General features: G+C 51.0%; 1 protein-coding gene across 1 annotated transcript; it reads left to right on the top strand.

Annotated features, from left to right (window-relative positions):
- Positions 1 to 9,119: 9,119 nt before the first annotated feature.
- Positions 9,120 to 16,708, top strand: LOC123464565 (keratin, type II microfibrillar, component 5). The gene is made up of 9 exons (XM_045165480.1): positions 9,120 to 9,630; positions 11,353 to 11,561; positions 12,135 to 12,195; positions 12,339 to 12,434; positions 13,094 to 13,258; positions 13,521 to 13,646; positions 14,038 to 14,258; positions 14,987 to 15,018; positions 15,701 to 16,708. Exons 1-9 carry the CDS (start codon positions 9,211 to 9,213, stop codon positions 15,892 to 15,894), a joined length of 1,524 nt encoding a protein of 507 aa, XP_045021415.1. The 5' UTR covers positions 9,120 to 9,210; the 3' UTR covers positions 15,895 to 16,708.
- The last annotated feature ends 2,372 nt before the right edge of the window (positions 16,709 to 19,080 follow it).

The following is a 19,080-nucleotide window of genomic DNA, read 5'->3' as shown; positions in this document are numbered from 1 at the left end:
TAATTAGGGATCCATCTGCCAGTGCAGGGGACGTGGCTTCAATCCTTGGCCCAGGAACCAGGACCCCACATGCCACAGGGCAACTAAGCCCATGAGCTGCAACTCCTGAAGTCTGCACACTAGAGACCATGCTCCGCAACGAGAAGCCACCGAAACAAGAAGCCCACACTCCGCTACCAGACAGTACCCACGCTCGCCACAACTAGAGAAAGCCTACACGGCAACAAAGACCCAGTGCAGCAAGAAAAAAAAACCCACACAGACTGAAAAGGAAGAATCATGACTACCTAACAGACACACAAAAGGAGTTGACAAAATTCAACATCTGATTGCAATTAAAAAAAAAAAAACCTCACAGCAAACTAGGAATAGATGAGAACTTCAGTAATCTAAATAGCATCTACTAAATTCATCAACAAAGTAACATCCCATAGCTAACAACCTACTTAATGGTGAAAGTCTGAATGATGTCTTCCCTAAGACTGGGAAAAGATAAGGGTATCTGCTCACATCATGTTTAGTCAGTATGACACAAGCTGGCCTAGCCGATGAACTAAGGCAAGAAGAAGAACTAAAAGTCATATAAAAAAAGGCGGGGGAGTCAAATGGGTTGGGTAGGAAGAAATAAAACTCTTTCTATTTTTGGAAGACATTATTTTCTGCGTAGAGAATCCCAAGGAATTTCTCTTTTTAAAAAACCTGCTAGAACTAATAAGTGAGTTTAGTAAGATTAAGGGATGTGAGGTCAATATACAAAAACTAATTGCATTTCTATATTCTAGCAAAAACAGTTAGAAATTAAACATTTTAAGTATCACTTATAATAGCACCCAAACATAGAAATACCTAAGCATAAGGCTTTAAAAAGAATCAATATGCTAAAAACTATAAAACAATAATGAAAGAGATCAGAGAAGCAAGTAAATGGAGATATATACTATGTTCCTGAATCATAAGACTCAATATCGTTAAGACATTGATTCTCCCACAAAGATGACACAAGGTTCAATCAAACTTGTGAACTCTGATTTGTGCAAACCCCAGTTCAGATCCCAGGTTCTCTACTTAATAGCTGTGTGGCCAAAAGTAATAACAGGCAAGAATGATAGTTAGTATAGATTGCATTGAGTAGGGTTTCTAGTGTGTTGTGTGTTTTAACTTACTTGATTCTTTCAACAATCCTATGCAGTAGGCACCTTAATAACTGCACTTTAGACAGATGACAAAACCAAGGCCCAGTGGTCAAAGCAAAGGCATTCTGAGTGCAGAACCCACACTCATCACCACCACGCTGTTCGATCTGTCATTTATTCTGTCTCTTGCCTCATCTATAAAATAGGAAAATAGCTTCTATATCAAAAAGTTGTTGTGGAAATTACACACAATGGCATAACTACAGTGCTTAGCACATAGCCTGGTACACAGTGGTGCACAATAAATGGTTGCTATTGTTTTGATGGTGATGGTGGTGGCAGGTCTAGTTCTACTGCTGATGGAGAAGAGCTGTGTTCAGCAGCTCAGTCACCCCATTACCAAACATGGGTGGATGCCCAAGGGTCAGCAGACTGTTGTCAGTGTTTGCACGCAAAGCCCTCAGCCCTGATCTGCAGGCAGGCAGGCGGCTCCCCAGCCTTTCCTGCTCCTGCAAGCTGGACTGGGCCTCTGCCTGGCTACCTGTGGGGCGTTGCTGCCCTCTGCTGGCCACCAACTTCCCTGGGGCCTTTTCAAAGCATTCCCAGGGCAGGGTATTATGGAGAGAGAGAAGGAAGTCTTTTTTTTCTCCTTTTGTTATTAATTTCCTTACGCTTATTTTTTAAATTAAAGTATGGTTGGTTTGCAATATCGTCTTGGTTTCAGGTATGCTGCTGCTAAGTCGCTTCAGTCGTGTCCGACTCTGTGAGACTGCAGCAGCCCACGAGGCTCCTCTGTTCCTGGGATTCTCCAGGCAAGAATACTGGAGTGGGTTGCCATTTCCTTCTCCAATGGTTTCAGGTATACAGCACAGCAACTTGTTTATGTGTGTGTGTGTGTGTGTATACACACACACACACACACACACACACACACACACATATATATATATATATGCATATATATGGCTTCCCCAGTAGCTCAGTTGGTAAAGAATCTGCCTGCAATACAGGCGACCCAGATTCAATTCCTGGGTCAGGAAAATCCTCTGGAGAAGGGAATGGAAACCCACTCCAGTATTCTTGCCTGAAGAATTCCACGGACAGAAGAGCCTGGTAGGCTACAAGTCTATGGGGTTGCAGAGTCAGACAAACTAAGCGTGCGCACACACACACTCACACACCACACACACACACACACCACACATACACACACACACCACACAATATAGAGAGACAGATAGACAGATTCTTTTTCAGAGTCTTTTCCCTTAGCAATTCAGTTCAGTTCAGTCAGTCGGTCATGTCTAACTCTTTGCAACCCCATGGGCTGAAGCACATCAGGCTTCCCTGTCCATCACCAACTCCCAGAGCTTGCTCAAACTCATGCTCATCAAGTCAGTGATGCCATCTATCTCATCCTCTGTTGTCCCCTTCTCCTCCTGCCTTCAATCCTTCCCAGCATCAGGGTCTTTTCCAATGAGTCAGTTTTTCACATCAGGTGGACAAAGTATTGGAGCTTCAGCTTTAGCATCAGTCCTTCCACTGGATATTCAGGATTGATTTCCTTTAGAATTGATTGGTTTGATCTCCTTGCAGTTCAAGGGACTCTCAAGAGTCTGTCTTCTCCAACACCAAAGTTCAAAAGCATCAATTCTTCAGCGCTTAGCTTTCTTTATGGTCCAACTCTCACATCCATACATGATTACTGGGAAAACCATAGCTTTGACTATACCGACCTTCATCAGCAAAGTAATGTCTCTGCTTTTTAATATGCTGTCTAGGTTGGTCGTAGCTTTTCTTCCAAGGAGCAAGCGTCTTTTAACTTCATGGCTGCAGTCACCATCTGCAGTGATTGTGGAGCCCAAAACAATAAAGTCTGCCACTGTTTCCATTGTTTCCCCATCTAAATGTTGAGTGTAGTTCCCTGTGTTATCAGAGGGAAGTCTTTTAAAAAAATTTTTTTTCTTCCAAAATTGTGTTTAGAACACAAACACTGCAACTCTGAATGGCAACTTTAAGGAAAGGAACCCACCCCCCATTCACCAGCCCACCACAGCGCTTCTTTCACCATGCTGTGTCTCTGTCGGTCTTGGTTCTCACAGATGCTCAGAAAACCACAACCCTGAGGCAGAAGAGAGCCATGGAGGCTTCTGAGTTCCATGCTTTTCATACCAACTATGTTCCTTGGGGCTCAAGGGCCAGCGCTTCCCGTCTGCGGCATTTTCTGCCAAGCACAAAATATTCAAAGTATCCAAAACATCTATTCATTTGCACATTCACTCAGCCCACAAATATTTATTGGGCACTTACTATGTTCCCAACACTGTTCTAAGTGCTTGGGAACCATCAATGAACAAAAAGACTGAAAATTCCTGCTTCCATAGAGTTTATTTTGGAGTGAGAGGAAACTGACAATAACCAAGAAATAGAATAAACAAGTCAATTACAGTATGTTACAAGGTGTTAAGTGCTACAGAAAAAAGAAATTAGAGCCAGATAAGCTGGGTGGAGAATGCTCTAGAGGGAAAGGCAGGCTGCCATTTTTAAAAGAAATGCCAGAGAAACCTCTTTGAGAGGCTGTATCTGAGCAAAGACCCGCAATGCAGGTGGCAACAGGGCAAGCCATGTGGCAGAGGGAAGAGCATTCAGGGAAGAAGGGCCAGTTAGTGCAAAGGCTCTGGGTCAGGAGTAGGCAGTGTGTGTGTCTGAGGAGCAGAGGGAGGCCAGAGTGGGTGCCCAGAACAAGGGCATGAGTTGAGAACTGTAATAACAAGGACAAGCAGTGCAGCCTTAGACTTTTTCTTTCTCTTTTTACTTTGAGTGAAATGGAGAATTATCTGGGCATTTGAGCAGAGGAGTGACACAGCTCAATGTCTTAAGGGGATCATTGAAGTAGAGGGGGCCAAAGCAAGCAAAGAGATCAGCATGTCCATCTTACCTGTGTTTATAACCGAATAGATAAATAGAGAGAGAGATTTATATAGCTGCTTTCCTCCTAAGATTTAGAGAAGTGATTCTACAGCTGAAGAAGGAGAGGAGAAGGACTAGGAAGAGAAGGAGAGGGGAAAGGGATGGGGAGGAGGTAGAAGAGGACAAGGAGGAGGAGAGGAAGAAAACTTCAAAACCATTAATGTGGTCCAGCTTTGAAATTCGAGGCTCTGTGTTTACTGAGCATCTGCTCTGACCCAAAGTAGCCATCGGGAAACAGTAAAGCCACCAGAGAAAGCTGCCTGCAGGAAGGCATGTGGACAGGGTTTGGGAGAAAAGTCTAGAGTTCCTAGCAGGGAAGCCCATCAGAGGAAAGACGGGGAGGTGCAAAGAGCAGCTTTGCCAGCTGGATGAAGCGCCCAGCCCCAGATGCACTGGGGAGGGTCTGGCATTCATCCAATGCCTTCCTGTTGCTCTGGCCTCACTCCTCTCACAGAGGGTCTCTGAGTGACACCCAGGTCTTGCAAAAGCCAGAGAAACCTTCCTAGAGCCAAAAGACCCTCCCAGAACTGTGTCCCAGCACCAGGAGGTGGCGTAGATCTGGACACATAATAAAAGTGTGGAGAAGACCAGCAGAGATGATGGGCAATGCCCAAGGTGGATTATCTGAGTGGGAAACTACCAAGGCCTTGCTCATCACAGCCATCAGGATCAATCCCAGAGAATCCCACTATCCAAGAACAGTGAGATGGTCTCTGAGAACCCCGGCAGATACATATATGAAACTATAAGGGTCAACAGGCAGATAGATCTAGGACAAACAGGGTAAGATGAGAAGGTATCAGCACTCCTCTATCTTTGGATAAGTCCAGGAAGCCCTCCTAGCAGCAAGGGAATTGTAAGCACAGGAAAGAGAGCAGAAGGGAAGGGAGGTCATGACTCCTGGTATGGAGAACAGCACGTGTGTCCCCCAGCAAGCATCCAAGCTTGGATAACATGTGAGAGGAAGACGGAGCATCTGTGGCGGGTGTGAGTTTGAGCAGTGACGCCTCTGTGGAAAGCCCAGGAGACGGACTTCAAGAGTCGAGGAAGCTGCCAGGGACTCCAGGGTGGAGCAGAAAACCTCTCACCCAATTAGCTCTTGAAGACTTCCTGGAAGAAGTGGCCTCTCAGGAGCATTTTAAATTATGGGAGGGCCATGGGTTCTCAAATGGACATTCCTGATACTGGGTGTGGCCTTCACAAGGCGTGAGTGCAGGAGGGGACAGAACTGAAGGGCCAGTGAAAGCCAGCACCCAGGACAAAAGGCTGTGCAAGAGAGTAACTGCAGTTACCTGGGGAGCCCCAGGAAGGGTACTGGTGCACTGCTGTGGAGACAGAGGGGGAGAAATCACAGCCTCCCTCTGAAGAGTCCCCAACGGCTTCCTGGAGGAAGTGGCCAGCTGTTCTGGGACATTTCAGGCAAAGGTGTGACAGGGAAGAAAGCTTGGAGATAGGGAAAGGGGTGTGGGAAAACTATAGGGCATATGTGGGCAGTAAGGCAGGAGAAGGCCAGTAAAAGGAGGTCTGGCTCCCACCCCAGCACCCAGACAAGGATCTGGTCTCACTAAGCCAACTGCTTCGGGGGACGGTAGAGATGGGTGTGGTTCTATGGATTCTCTGCCCTCCCTGGGATAGAATCAGATGGCAAAGGCCCAGGTCCGATCAGTTCAGTTCAGTCGCTCAGTCATGTCCAACTCTTTGCAACCCCGTGGACTGTAGTACTCCAGGCCTCCTTGTCCATCACCAGCTCCCAGAGTTACCCAAACTCATCTCCAATGAGTTGGTGATACCATCCAACCATCTCATCCTCCGTCCTCCCCTTCTCCTCCTGCCTTCAATCTTTCCCAGCATCAGGGTCTTTTCCAGTGAGTCAGCTCTTCGCATTAGGTGGCCAAAGTATTGGAGTTTCAGCTTCAACATCAGTCCTTCCAATGAACACCCAGGACTGATCTCCTTTAGGATGGATTTGTTGGATTTCCTTGCAGTCCAAGGGACTCTCAAGAGTCTTCTCCAATACCACAATTCAAAAGCATCAGTTCTTCGGCACTCAGGTTTCTTTATAGTCCAACTCTCACATCCATACATGACTGCTGGAAAAACCATAGCCTTGACTAGACGGACCTTTGTTGGCAAAGTAATGTCTCTGCTTTTTAATATGCTGTCTAGGTTGGTCATAGCTTTTCTTCCAAGGAGCAAGCGTCTTTTAATTTCATGGCTGCAATCACCATCTGCAGTGATTTTGGAGCCCAAAACAATAAAGTCTGCCACTGTTTCCATTGTTTCCCCATGGGTCTCCACAAACTCCCCAGGGTGTTGTGCCAGACTGACCTGATCTGTGAGTTTCTCACTTGCCTGGGATGACCCTGAAACAGTCCCATAAGGACTCAGCCTCCCCCTCCAGCCCAGTCCCTTCAGTCTAAAGCACCATGTGGATGGACTTCCTGAGCAGACCCCACCAGCCCTGGGCTCTGCTGCCGCCTGCAGTAATGCAAACTTCACCCAGCAGCCACAGGCACATCCCTGTACCTGGCAGGGCCTGCCCTCACTCCCAGCACACCCGCCCAGGGACTCTCACCCTTGTTCTGAGTGGTCCTGCTGGTCCTGGATGGGTCTCTTATTTCTGAAGGCAGTGTGGCATTCCCAGGTCTCCTGAGTCCCTGGTTCCCCTTTCCCATCCTCAGTGCCCAGGCCCAATTTGAGGTGGAGGCGTGTGTGTGTGTGTGTGTGTGTGTGTGCTGGGGGCATGGGGTACCACTGACACAGGCATCTCCCTCTGGACCAAAGCCACCACTCCATCCTGCTGCCAAGAGGCAGAAATGGGTCTTCCATCCTCTTCAATAAGCTGAGGAGAGCTCAGCTTACAGCAGGTGAGGTTTAATGGGTTGTCCAGGCTGACAGAGCAGAGGACCCACCCATCCTCCATCTCCCATGCTCGGCTCCAACCCTCCTCCCCTTCAAAGGACCCAAAATGCTCTTGGCCCCACCCCGCCACTCCAGGTCTACACCACCATCTGGCCAAGGCACAAGAATACATCCCTGGGTCCAGGCCAGCAGGACCCCCGCTTAAGGGGTGGTGGCTGGGAAACCATCCCCTCTTTGATCCCCAGTATGGCCTCCTCTATCCACCCCAGACTCCACCTCAAATTTTTACACTAGTGAAATCAGGTTAAAGAAAACATTAAAAGCAGACTTGAAAGGATTATGAAATCATAAACGTGCAGAAGAAGTGAAGCCGGTGGGTGGGGCAAGCAGCAGGCCCACTCTCTGCTGAGTAAGAGGGTGTGGGGCGGGGCAGCAGGGGTATTTCTGATAGGAAGCAAGAGTCCCTTTCCCTTACACAGACCCTTTTGGTCCCCAAAGTACATTCTTGTGTATTATCCATTTAATCCCCCCAACAACCCTGGAAGATAAGAATGAATTCCACATTACAGCCAAGGAAACAGAAGCTCAGAGAGGTTAAGAACATCCCCAGAGCCACACAGCTAGGAAGTGCCCAAGCTGGCACTTAAACCAGGTCTTCCGATTTGGACTCCCTTGCCCAGGTTGCTAAATAGCTGCTGCTTCACCATGGGTGACTATGATCTGAAGATTATTTGGTGCCAGCTGAGGCCACCTGCTCCTGGCTTCCCCAAGGCCTCTGCCCTACTCAGAAGGACAGGTGTGGGATGTGGAGATAGAAACCAGCTAGCCTGGTGCTGGGCAAAGACCTGCAGTGGGTCTGGCTGTGAAGACAAGGGCAGACCCTGGATAGAACATGGGGCGTCCACGGAGGGCCCAGGAACGGCCGCACGGGACAGCACTCGGTCCTGGCAGGCTCCCTGGAGGAGTTGCCACCCTCAAAGGAAGCTCCTCCGCCCTTCTTCCTGAAGTTCCTAACCCCTCAGGGGCCTGGCGAGCCTGCCTGGGGGTACAGACGACATCCCCAGGTCTGTACTCAATGAACGTTAAAGAATAGCCATCATTATGTTAATAAGTGGCCCCAGGACACATAGGAAAGTGGGGACCTTGCAAAGAACCAAGAGTTCAGAACCCGTGGGAGCCAGAAATCACAGTGTCCTCGAATAAGAAAAGCCACCTTCCTCCCCCGTCTCTGCGCAGAGCAGTCTCTGAATGTTCTTCCAGGAGAGACAATTCCAGGGCTGGCAAACAGGGTGAGCCCCTCCCCTGGCTGGTGGTCTTGGAAGGAACTGGGACTCACAGGATGTGTTTCTTCTTAAATAGCCAAGAGATAGTGTCCAGAGCAAGCTCGAAGCATCAAGGCTTTCCCGGAACTGGGTACTCCCATCCTTTCAGTCAAGTGGGAGAAAGTATCTAAAGGGAGTCTCCCCATTATCCACAAGAGGCCATTATTGTAGCCACTGAGAGTTAAGTGGTTTGTAGTTTTGTGGGTGAGAAATGAAGGCCCTGGAACAGAACCTTTCAAGCTGGAATCCAGAAGGTTCTAGGAGACCATGGGCTCAACCCTCTGCCCTGCAGGAAGCATGATCAAAACAGCCTCTCTGGACCTGAACCACCTCCAAGCCATGCTGCTTGAGTGGATTTGGGCTCTCTTGATCTATCTGCCCCTGAAATACAACGATATACCTGAGAATGTATCCTGTATGGAGCCCCGAGGACAGAGGTGATGATCTCTGGTGGTCTCCCCCAACCTGGGGCCCTAGAACTTCTTCCTGGAGATGGTGGCCCCAGTCCCTACCCCACACTCAGCCACTCAAGAATGTTGTGTTCAAACCCGTCTCCAGGTGTGGGTTGAGGCCATCTCACAAGGAGACTGCGGGAAAATTAATTACCCTAATGTATGTAAACGAGCTTTGAAGATGAAAAGTGCAAACGCACAGTGTCCCTAATAACATCTTCAATACTTTTACGGAGGCCGGGAGTCACTGCTGAGCTCACCTTTAAGACGAGTCCTTGGAGAGTTGTTGGCAAACTCCCCAAGCCAATAAACAACATAAAATGACTTTTCACTTCTTTCATGTAGCCAACCCCAGCTCTCTCCACCAATAAAAGGACGGAGGAGGATCAGAGGGTCCAGAAGCATCCTAGGAGCGCACCCGCCGCTCTCAACACTCCCTTGTTCAAAGCTCCATCCACTCAGACCCACACCATGTCGTGCCGTTCCTACAGGATCAGTCCAGGATATTCCGTCACTAGGACCTTCAGCTCCTGCTCGGCTGTGGCCCCCAAAACGGGCAGCCGCTGCTGCATCACCGCCGCCCCTTACCGAGGCGTGTCCTGCTACCGGGGACTGACAGGCTTCGGCAGCCGCAGCGTCTCGGCCCTGGGCTCCTGTGGGCCCCGCATAGCGGTGGGCGGCTTCCGTGCTGGCTCCTGCAGCCGCAGCTTCGGGTACCGCTCCGGCGGCGTGGGCGGCCTCAGCCCTCCCTGCATCACCACCGTGTCAGTCAATGAGAGCCTCCTCACGCCCCTCAACCTGGAGATCGACCCCAATGCGCAATGCGTGAAGCACGAGGAGAAGGAGCAGATCAAGAACCTCAACAGCAGGTTCGCTGCCTTCATCGACAAGGTCAGTGAGGCCTGGGATGGTCCAGAGATGGCCCCGGCCCTGCCTTCCCCTCGGGAAGGTCCCAGTCTTCAGGGGAGCCAGCGTATGGCTTCCAGCCACCGGAGGGAAACGCAGGCCGATCTTCACAGAAGGATTTATTTTTCTCGTGTAATTCCAGCAAAGTGTATCTATACCCGCAGCCCAGCATGGTCCAGAAATTGAGTCTGTGCTGTAAAGGGTTTGCGCTTCCGGAGACAAGACAACATGGGAATATCCGAGCTGCCGGAAACATTGGGCACTGGGTGCTGGACGAGCAGAGGGGCAGTGGGGAGAAAAGAAGGCCTGTGGTGGGACAGCTTGGGAAGCAGTTGGAGCTCTGCTCAGAGCTCTGCCGCCTCCCCACATCCCCGCCTCTGCTCACAGCGCAAATCTTCAGGCCTGTTGCTTGTGCCCTTGATAGAACCGGCTTCATATGTTTGCTTTGAAGATTAACTGGGCTCCTGTGCAATCAGTGCCGGCACATAGAAAGTGATAAATGTTAGCTGTTAGCATTCTTCCAAGGACAGTAGTGGGCGAGGAGATGTGATAGGCAACCAACCAGGCTTGCCAGGCTGCTTCATGGGTGCAGAGCTGGGAATGGAGGAGGGGAGGCCACTAGACTGGCGAGAAGAGACCCACCGGTGCAGAGGCTGAGAAATCCCTAGCTGCCCTCTGGCTGCCTCCCAGAAAGGTCACCGCTGCACCTCCCTTCGTGTGGGCTCTGTCCATGGGGCCTTAGTCCAGCAGAGGAGATAGGACCAGACTCAGGTCTGGGACCTGGGGTGAAGGGACAGTAAGGGGGACCTTCTTATTATCACTTTCTTTAGTGATCTCAGTTAATCCTTGAAATGACTCACTGGAGTAGATATTATCATCTCTAATTTTTTTAATAACAAATTGAAGCTGAGCGCTTAGGGAGCTGCTTAGACAGACTGTTCATAGGGTTCTCATGACTGAGCAACTGAACTGAACTAGATAAATCATGGTGACAGGCAGGTGAAGGAGGCTCAAGGAACGTAGGATCCTGACTCCTGACTAATTATGAGATGATAAGTTAGTCATTTCATACCTTGGGGTCTCCTTTTCCCCTCCTGTACTATAGGGGAAATAAGATCTCCCCCCATAGGGTTGTGAGAATTGAATAAAATTGATTGGTAGGTGCAGTCATAGATAAAGATGTGTGTGTGTGTGTGTGTGTGTGTGTGTGTGTGTGTGTGTATCTTAGCACAAGCCCTGGGACCACACAGTAAGTATTCAATAAATGTTTGTTGCTTACATGAATAAATGAAGAACTTGTAGTTAAAGTCATAGTTAAATTGGTTGAGCACTTCCTGTGTGTCAGAAACTCTTCTAAACACTTTACATGTAGCAACTTGTTCAATCTTTACAACTTTAAGGAAGGTTCTATTATCACCTCTGTTTTGGAGTGAGAAAACAAGCACCCAGAGGTGAGGCAGCTGCCACTACAGTGGCAGACCTGGGATGTGAATCTGGCCTTTGGCCTCAAGCCTGGGTCACTCCCACCCACAGTGCCTCCCTGGGGGGCTGGGAGCAAGGCCCCCTGAGTCGCAGAGATTCCAGGGCTCAACCCCTGCCTGGCCCCGGCTGTTCAGCGGGCACCAGGGCAGGGGAAGAGAGAACTCTGGGGAACCAGACACCTCCCGGGGCTCCTCCTGAGTCTCTTTCTCCCACTCTGGGCGGCAGGTGCGCTTCCTGGAGCAGCAGAACAAGCTGCTGGAGACCAAGTGGCAGTTCTACCAAAACCAGCGCTGCTGCGAGAGCAACCTGGAGCCCCTGTTCAATGGCTACATTGAGACGCTGAGGCGGGAGGCTGAGCATGTGGAGGCCGACGGCGGGAGGCTGGCCTCAGAGCTCAACCACGTGCAGGAGGTGCTGGAGGGCTACAAGAAGAAGTGAGTGTGGCACCACCTGGGGTAACAGGGTTAAGGGGGAAGGCTCTGCCCACAACCCTCTAGAAGCAGCTTCATTAAGGTTCCTGCCTGTCTGCCAAGAGGGGCTGCCTGCTACCCAAGAGGATGGGCAGTAGGAGCCTAGGTTTCTTCAGATTCTTTGGCTCCACCTCAACTCCTTGGAGGCCCATGGGTCTTAGAGATGGTTTCAGAGGAGTAAGGAAGCCCAGTGGGGTTCCATGGCTTTCTTGCTCCTCCTGCTCCCCTTCCTGACCCAGGCTCCACATCCTCTCTGCCCGTGGCACCAGCTGTCTTTGGATCTAGGATGGATGGAAAGATGATTGTAGACTTGGGCATGGAATGTGCATTCTCTGATCTCATCCCAGAGGCAGCAGGACTCAGGTGGAATGAGCCAGGCTGGGACAGGGCTAGCCCACAAACAATGCACAAATAGAATGGGGAGAGAACGGGATGACATTTGCAGAGTTCACCCCATTTGACTCCCAGAAGAGCTTGCCCAGGATGGCTGCCAAACCCTGACTCCTCAGCTCCAGCCTCTGCCTCTCTCACACGCAGGTATGAAGAGGAGGTGGCTTTGAGGGCCACAGCGGAGAATGAGTTCGTGGTTCTAAAGAAGGTAAAGGGGCTGGGCTCCGGGAGGGAGGGAGCGGCACCTCTGTGCGCACAACCTCCAGTGGGACGGGTCGCCACACCCACCCAGAGCACTTTCCCGGGGCCTCCTCCCACACGCTCGCCCCCTCCTCTCCACCCCACCACCAGGATGTGGACTGTGCCTACCTGCGAAAGTCAGACCTGGAGGCCAACGTGGAGGCCCTGGTGGAGGAGTCTAATTTCCTGAAGCGCCTCTATGACGAGGTGAGGGGGCCCCTGCCAACCAGCCTGGAAGAGGGGAGGGAAGGTGAGGGGACCCAGAGCGGAGACTGTGTGCACATTCACCCCCTGAGGGATGACAGCATGTAAGGAACACGCACACACATGCAAGTGGGCGTACTGTGAGGCTGTCACAGACACGTGCACGTGAGCACCAAGGACTGTGGAGCACGTGCGTGCTTGGGCTTCTCTGTGCTTGTGGTCTCTGGGTGTTGCCGTGTGTGTGCCTGTGGCTGGTCTGAGTGAGTGTAGGTCTCTACATGGATATGAAAGTGTATACGTGGGGAGGAGAGTGCAGGGGGTGGGTAGGGTTGGCTTCCAGTGAGAGAGGGGTCTTAATTCCTGGACAGATCACTAGTCCTGGCATTCATACCCCAGCTTCCCTGCTGAATGATGTTGAGTCAGGCCTTTTTCATACACTGGGATTCAGTTTCCCCATTTATTAAGTCTGTCCCCAGCTGACCTCTAGAGCCCCTTCCAGCTTCACTGATGATGTACCTGTGTGTGAATGAAGGCGAGTAGGAGTCATGAATCATGCATGACCAGTGGGTCCCCCAGGGAGTGGACAGCCCCCAGGGGTAGAGCATGTGACCCAGACCAGACACCAGAACCAAATGCATTGGCTTTTGCCGGCCCCCCCCCAGGAGATCCAGATCCTCAATGCCCACATCTCAGACACCTCGGTCATCGTGAAGATGGACAACAGCCGAGACCTGAACATGGACTGTGTTGTCGCCGAGATCAAGGCTCAGTACGATGACATTGCCAGTCGCAGCCGGGCTGAGGCTGAGTCCTGGTACCGCAACAAGGTGAGTGGTCCAAAACACTTGCCTCCTAGACATGGCACTGGAAAAGATATGAAGTGTGGATTAGAAAGGGCTTCTTCTGCCTGGGGACTTTGATCTTCAGGGATGGCGAGAAAGATACAGATCTCAATTTGGGTGTCAGAGCAAGGGGGCCATGTATAGTTGCACAGGCTGAACACTGTGCAACCTGCACAATTATCCAAGTTGTCCTGAGTGGATGAGCTGTCCCATCCTGAGCCTCAGGAGCCTCTCTGCTTCCTCCCAGTGTGAGGAGATGAAGGCCACGGTGATCCGGCATGGGGAGACCCTACGCCGCACCAAGGAGGAGATCAACGAGCTGAACCGCATTATCCAGAGGCTGACAGCTGAGATTGAAAATGCCAAGTGCCAGGTATGGGTTCTGGGAGGGCTTGAATACCCAACACAGGAAAACTGTAGCACCAGGCCCTTTGCCTGCCAAAGTGCAAAGGTCTAGCCCTAATCAAGCCTCAGAGTGTGCCTGTGAGGAAGCAGGGGCCCAGAGAGGGGGCTGGGGCCCTGGCACTTCACATAGCAGAGGAGCTGAGATGAGCCAGATCACTGATGTTCCCCTTCTGGCCACCCTGCAGCACCATCAAGAAGAAATGATGAAAAGTGTCCATCACCTCCTTTGTGTTCATAGTCCCATTAACTACCTGCTCATAGGAGGTTAACCTAACTTTTCTCTGGGATCCTTGCCCCAGCTCCCTTGGCTCAGATGAGCCTAGCTGCACCTCCCCATCCTCACATCTCCTTCCCCACAGCGGACCAAGCTGGAGGCCGCAGTGGCTGAGGCTGAGCAGCAGGGCGAGGCGGCCCTCAACGACGCCCGCTGCAAGCTGGCCGGGCTGGAGGAGGCCCTGCAGAAGGCCAAGCAGGACATGGCCTGCCTGCTCAAGGAGTACCAGGAGGTGATGAACTCCAAGTTGGGCCTGGACATCGAGATCGCCACCTACAGGCGCCTGCTGGAGGGCGAGGAGCAGAGGTGAGGCTGAGGAAACCTTGGGAGTCTAGAAGGAGGCGGCCCTGGTCCTCTGGGGGTGAACTTCCCTGAACCCAAGTGGGAACTGCATCTTTGCCCACTGCTAGTACAGCTCAGGCTTCAATAGTAATAATAATTTATGAACACTTTATTAGGCCTGTGCTCCGTGCTCATTTTAATCCTCACAAACCAGGTATCGTTTTTCCCATCCAAAGATAAGAAAATAAGGCCCAGCGTTCAGTGACCTTCTCGGGGCTACACAGTTAATAAGCAGAAGAGCCAGGACCCTCATTCAAGACTTGTGGCTCTGAAATCCACTCTCTTCCAGTAGCTTCCTACAGGAGGCTGCCGCTTGGCCTGCCCTGGAAGCGGGTACATTATAAGGTCGATGCAGTCTATGCTGTAGCTCTTCATTGGTACTAGGCCCTTTCACATGCTTTCTGTAAGCCTGATCAGCACTATCCAGGGTGGGCCAAGTCATTCCGATTGGAAGCAGCACGTGGATTTCATAGCTTCACTCACTTCTGCTGAAAAGCAGAAGGCCTTGTCTCTGTGGTCAGTCAATAGTTAAAGGAGCGTGAGCATTTAAGGCAAACTCGAGGGAGCACTTCCTGCCTCTGGGGAATTGGATCTATACACAGCAGGGCCCTCTCTGTGCCTAAGCTTCAAGGAAGCTGCCTCAAGGAATCCAGCTCAGTGCTTGGAATTAATTAGACTTTTCTTTCCTGTAGGCTGTGCGAAGGAGTGGGCTCTGTGAATGTCTGTAAGTACCTGCTTGAAACCCCCCTAGAAAACTGGCTTTATTGATGGGCAGATTTGAGCTGGACAGCCTAACCTACAGGACCTGGACAGTTCCAGACCTGGGAGGGGGCCTTTCATGCCCCCTGCTCCCTCCCCGGCTACGCCCCGCCACCACCCCCTACCTTCTCCCTGGAGGCACTAAGCAAAGGCATCTTTGGGCACCCTCCACTGGTGAATGTGTGAACTGCATTCCCCGGGAAATAAGAGTGCAGCCTCTTTGCCCCTGGGCTGCCCTGGTGGCTCAGATGGCAAAGCGTCTGCCTCCAATGCGGGAGACCTGGGTTCAATCCCTGGGTTGGGAAGAGCCCCTGAAGAAGGAAATGACAACCCATTCCAGTAGCCCCTTGCCTGGAAAATCCCATGGACAGAGGAGCCTGGCAGGCTAGAGCCCATGGGGTCGCAAAGAGTCGGACACAACTGAGCGACTTCACTTCAGCTTTGCCACTGAGTCTGGGGGTACTCGCTTCCTTCTCGCCTGGGTGCCCGAGAAGGCTGAGGTGCTGAGAACAGGGTCTGAGTTATGAACCACTAAACTCATCGGGGAGGAGGAAGCTCATGCATGCAGAAGCCCTTTGGGGCCTGTCCTGGGGTTGGTGACATCACTGCGGTCCATTCAGCCCTCCCTGTCCCCTCTCTTCCCACAGGTGTCAGCAGCTCCCGCGGTGGAGTCACCTGTGGGGGCCTCACGTATAGCACCACCGCAGGCCGCCAGATCGCCTCGGGCCCCGTGGCCACCGGGGGCAGCATCACAGTGCTGGCGCCCGACTCCTGCGTCCCCTGTCAGCCCCGCGCCTCCAGCTTCAGCTGCGGGAGCAGCCGGTCTGTCCGTTTTGCGTAGAGGCAGAGGCTCCGCCTGCATCCCCCCAGCACAGAAGGGTGTGTGAATGGAAAAAAAAAAAAATTGTGTGCTTGCTTCCAGAATCTTTCATGTGTTCCTACAAGGGAAGGACCCTCCGCCGCTCTCCGCGCCACCTTCTCCTTTTAGGGAGTTGTTTTCCTGGTTCTCCAACAGGCTTCAGTTAGAAAGAGTCATTCCCAGCCCTTTCACTCAACTCCGATTTGACTGCTAAATCCCCGTGGCTAATTTGTGTTATTCACCAAGCTCTCTGGGACCCTACCAATCACCCAGGGCAGCTGGGCATCATGAAAACTCAGTCTTCCTCTGGCACAAGAAATAAGCCTAACCATCCAGTCAGGTCTCCCTCAACCTTAGAATCAGAGAGGAAGCCGCCCCCACTCCAGCAGATCCCTTGTCCTGGCTGGGAAGTTCTCAGAGGCAGGAATTGCCCCTTGGTCATTTGAGTTTGTGTTTTGCTTGTCTCTCTAACTGATTGCCTTCTTCTGGGTTAACCTGTTCCAGCCAAAATCCTCCTGTGACCTCCCAGTTGAGAGGCCTATTGTGGGGGGGATTCTTTTGACTTTGGACAGGTCTTGCTATTCAATACACCTTAACAGATTTCAAAGAAAACGCCATGGTTGCTCCAGATCGCCCCCTGCCGGCGCAGGGGGAATCTGTCCAATCCAGAGCAGGTGGGCTGGAGAAGGGGAGGCCACTTTCTGGGTCTCCCTCTTATTATGACTGTCTGTGGGTGCCGTGCCTTCTGGGTTGTCTCAATCTGTGTTTCAATAAATGCTGCTGCGATGCAAAGACATGTGATCTTGTGAATGGCAATGTCTCCGACTGTTGCCCTAATGGCCTGGGAGTGAGCAACGAGAATGAAGACAGAACACAAAATCTGGTGTAATGGGTCAGGGGACCTGCAGCCTCTATTGGACTGAGGTGCAGAGTCCACTCTGAGTCCAGCTTTTATTTCTAATGGCAGACTACAAAACTTTCTTTGATCTTTCTTCCCCAAGACACTACTGTGACATAGTCCACATCTCCTTGTTTTTACCCCAGGCTGTTCCCTTCTAGGATAGTCTCAGGAACAGTCAGCGAGTACATAGGCAGTGTTCATATCTGACGCTGACCTGGTGTTCCAAGGTCCATGCTTTCATGATTCCAGTCATACTCCCTTCTGGGTCTGGCCTTGGGGTTTGTAACAAGGCTATTATTCTAAGAAAAATGTGAAGAAAAATCATAACACAGTTTTGTAACATTTGCTGTTTTTCCAAGTGCTACTTCTGTGAAATTTCTCAAGGTTGGGAAAGTACATTATTAGGAATTCCCACTACATCCAACTCTCCAACATGTCTGACACTCAGCTCCCACTTGCTCCATCTCTAGCTGACCAGTCCTTTCCAGCCCCAGCCCCCCAGTGGTGCTGCCTCTTCCTCTCCACTTCCATAGCCTGATTCCAGCTCAGACCCCTCAGTCCTGGACCACAGCTCCAGATTCCCACATGACCACTTTCTCCCCATTCCTCACACACACCTCCCCCCAGCAGCCAGAATCCCAAACTCATGGCTCTTATCCCCTACCACCTGGTTCAAACAATTTCCCAGCATATGCACGTGCTCCTTAGGCCAGACACAGTCTCCTCCAGCTCGTCTTCCCACACTTGCTCCTCAGTCCTGTACAACCCCTCCACCCGGATGCTCAATTTCTCAGATGCAGGCTCTACTTTGTGGAAAGTCTGCTCTCTGAGGCCTCCAGGGACCATCCCACCTGGACATATCAGCTACTCCACACCCTTCTTCCTATTTGCCTTTGCTCAGTGCTCCCTCTGCCCACCTTCCCTCCTGCTTCATACACACACACACACGCACACACACACACACACACATTTCCTTTTCCTGCCCGACAGTGTCTCAAACCCTGAGGACTTCTGACTCTCTTTGTGGCTCAGACCACGGCTATCACTGGGTGTGTCTGGACACTAGATCAAGCTGGAAGTTTCTGGAAGAAGTTCCAGGAAATTTCTCTTCCTGGCTTTGCCCCCAACTAAGTTCCAGATGGGACTCCAGAACATGTCAGGCCTAGGATGTTTGGGTGAACTCAGGCTGGTGGAGCAGAGGTGTAGACATCAGCCCTCTTGGACTCATCTCCATCTCTCCACTAGAGAACAGATTAGCCGTCACTATTCCACCTGCTGGCCTCCTCTGCTGCCCCATCCCCTAGCCTGTCCCTGGAAGGAAAGTTAAGGTCCCCTGCATTCTGATGAATCCTCACTTCAGGCCCAAAGGGCTGCAACTCCAGGGAGACTGCTGGCCCTTCCTGAGTGCCGAGGCGGCTGCTGTTTATGGTTTGCTGGCTGATACCAGACACCTCCTCCAAGTTTCTGGCCCCCTCACCTTCTTTCTCCCACCTCTATGGGTCTCAAGGGCATGGTCATAGTCACAGTAGGCCAACATTCAATTTAGGGCACGTCATTCATCTACAAGAAAGGTTAAGTCACCAGGGCTGAAATGTCAGGAGATCAAAATTTGAGCATCAGCTCTGCCATGTCTCAGTAAGATGCTGTGCAAGAAGTGGCCTCCATGCTCTGGGCATCAGCTTGGGGGTGGGTGAGATAAGCATTTTCCAGCCTTGCCACTTCCTGTGGTTCTGGGTCTCTGCCGTAGCCTGTGCTTTAGGAAAAATGCCTTGATGTTACCATGGGTCTGGCCCAAGTATAACTAAAAAGTTAAATCTGATAAACAAAAATATAACATCATGCATTGAAAAGTCAAACAACCAGAATCTGGGAGTTAGCAGCTATTTAATAAGTTTCCATGTTCTGTGCAGAGCAGCCCAAGGTGCCATCAGCTTATGAAGATGAAACTTCCCCTCCCCCGCCCTTGCATTCAACAGCAGAAATGCAGAGCCATCTCTCCTCTTTTCAAAGCAAAGGAGCTATTCCTTGCAGAAAGTCAAGGATACACTCCAAGAGTAACTGAGGATTAAAGTTTCATTACAAAAAAAAGTTTAAGGAAAAGTCAAGTGATCTAAATCTCTTGATTAAGAAAAAGCCAGAAGAGCAAGAGGCCCAGACAATAAAGCAGGCCCATGTGGGTGGTTCCAGAGCTTTCCTGGAATCTCCCCTCCCCCACTTTTTTTTTTAAACTCCACAAAAGCTAAGAGCTCCATCAAGAGAAAATCAGA

The sequence above is a fragment of the Bubalus bubalis genome, chromosome 4, assembly GCF_019923935.1.
Source record: "Bubalus bubalis isolate 160015118507 breed Murrah chromosome 4, NDDB_SH_1, whole genome shotgun sequence".
NCBI classification, from domain to species: Eukaryota; Metazoa; Chordata; class Mammalia; order Artiodactyla; family Bovidae; genus Bubalus; species Bubalus bubalis.
Note: the sequence above shows the minus strand (reverse complement) of the source record. Positions and strands in the feature narration are given on the sequence as shown.

Coding starts and splice junctions, on each gene's coding strand:
- LOC123464565 (XM_045165480.1), top strand. CDS start 9,211: ATGTCGTGCCGTTCCTACAGGATCAGTCCAGGATATTCCGTCACTAGG. Junction 9,631..11,352: donor TCGCTGCCTTCATCGACAAG/GTCAGTGAGGCC, acceptor TCTGGGCGGCAG/GTGCGCTTCCTGGAGCAGCA. Junction 13,647..14,037: donor TTGAAAATGCCAAGTGCCAG/GTATGGGTTCTG, acceptor CCTTCCCCACAG/CGGACCAAGCTGGAGGCCGC.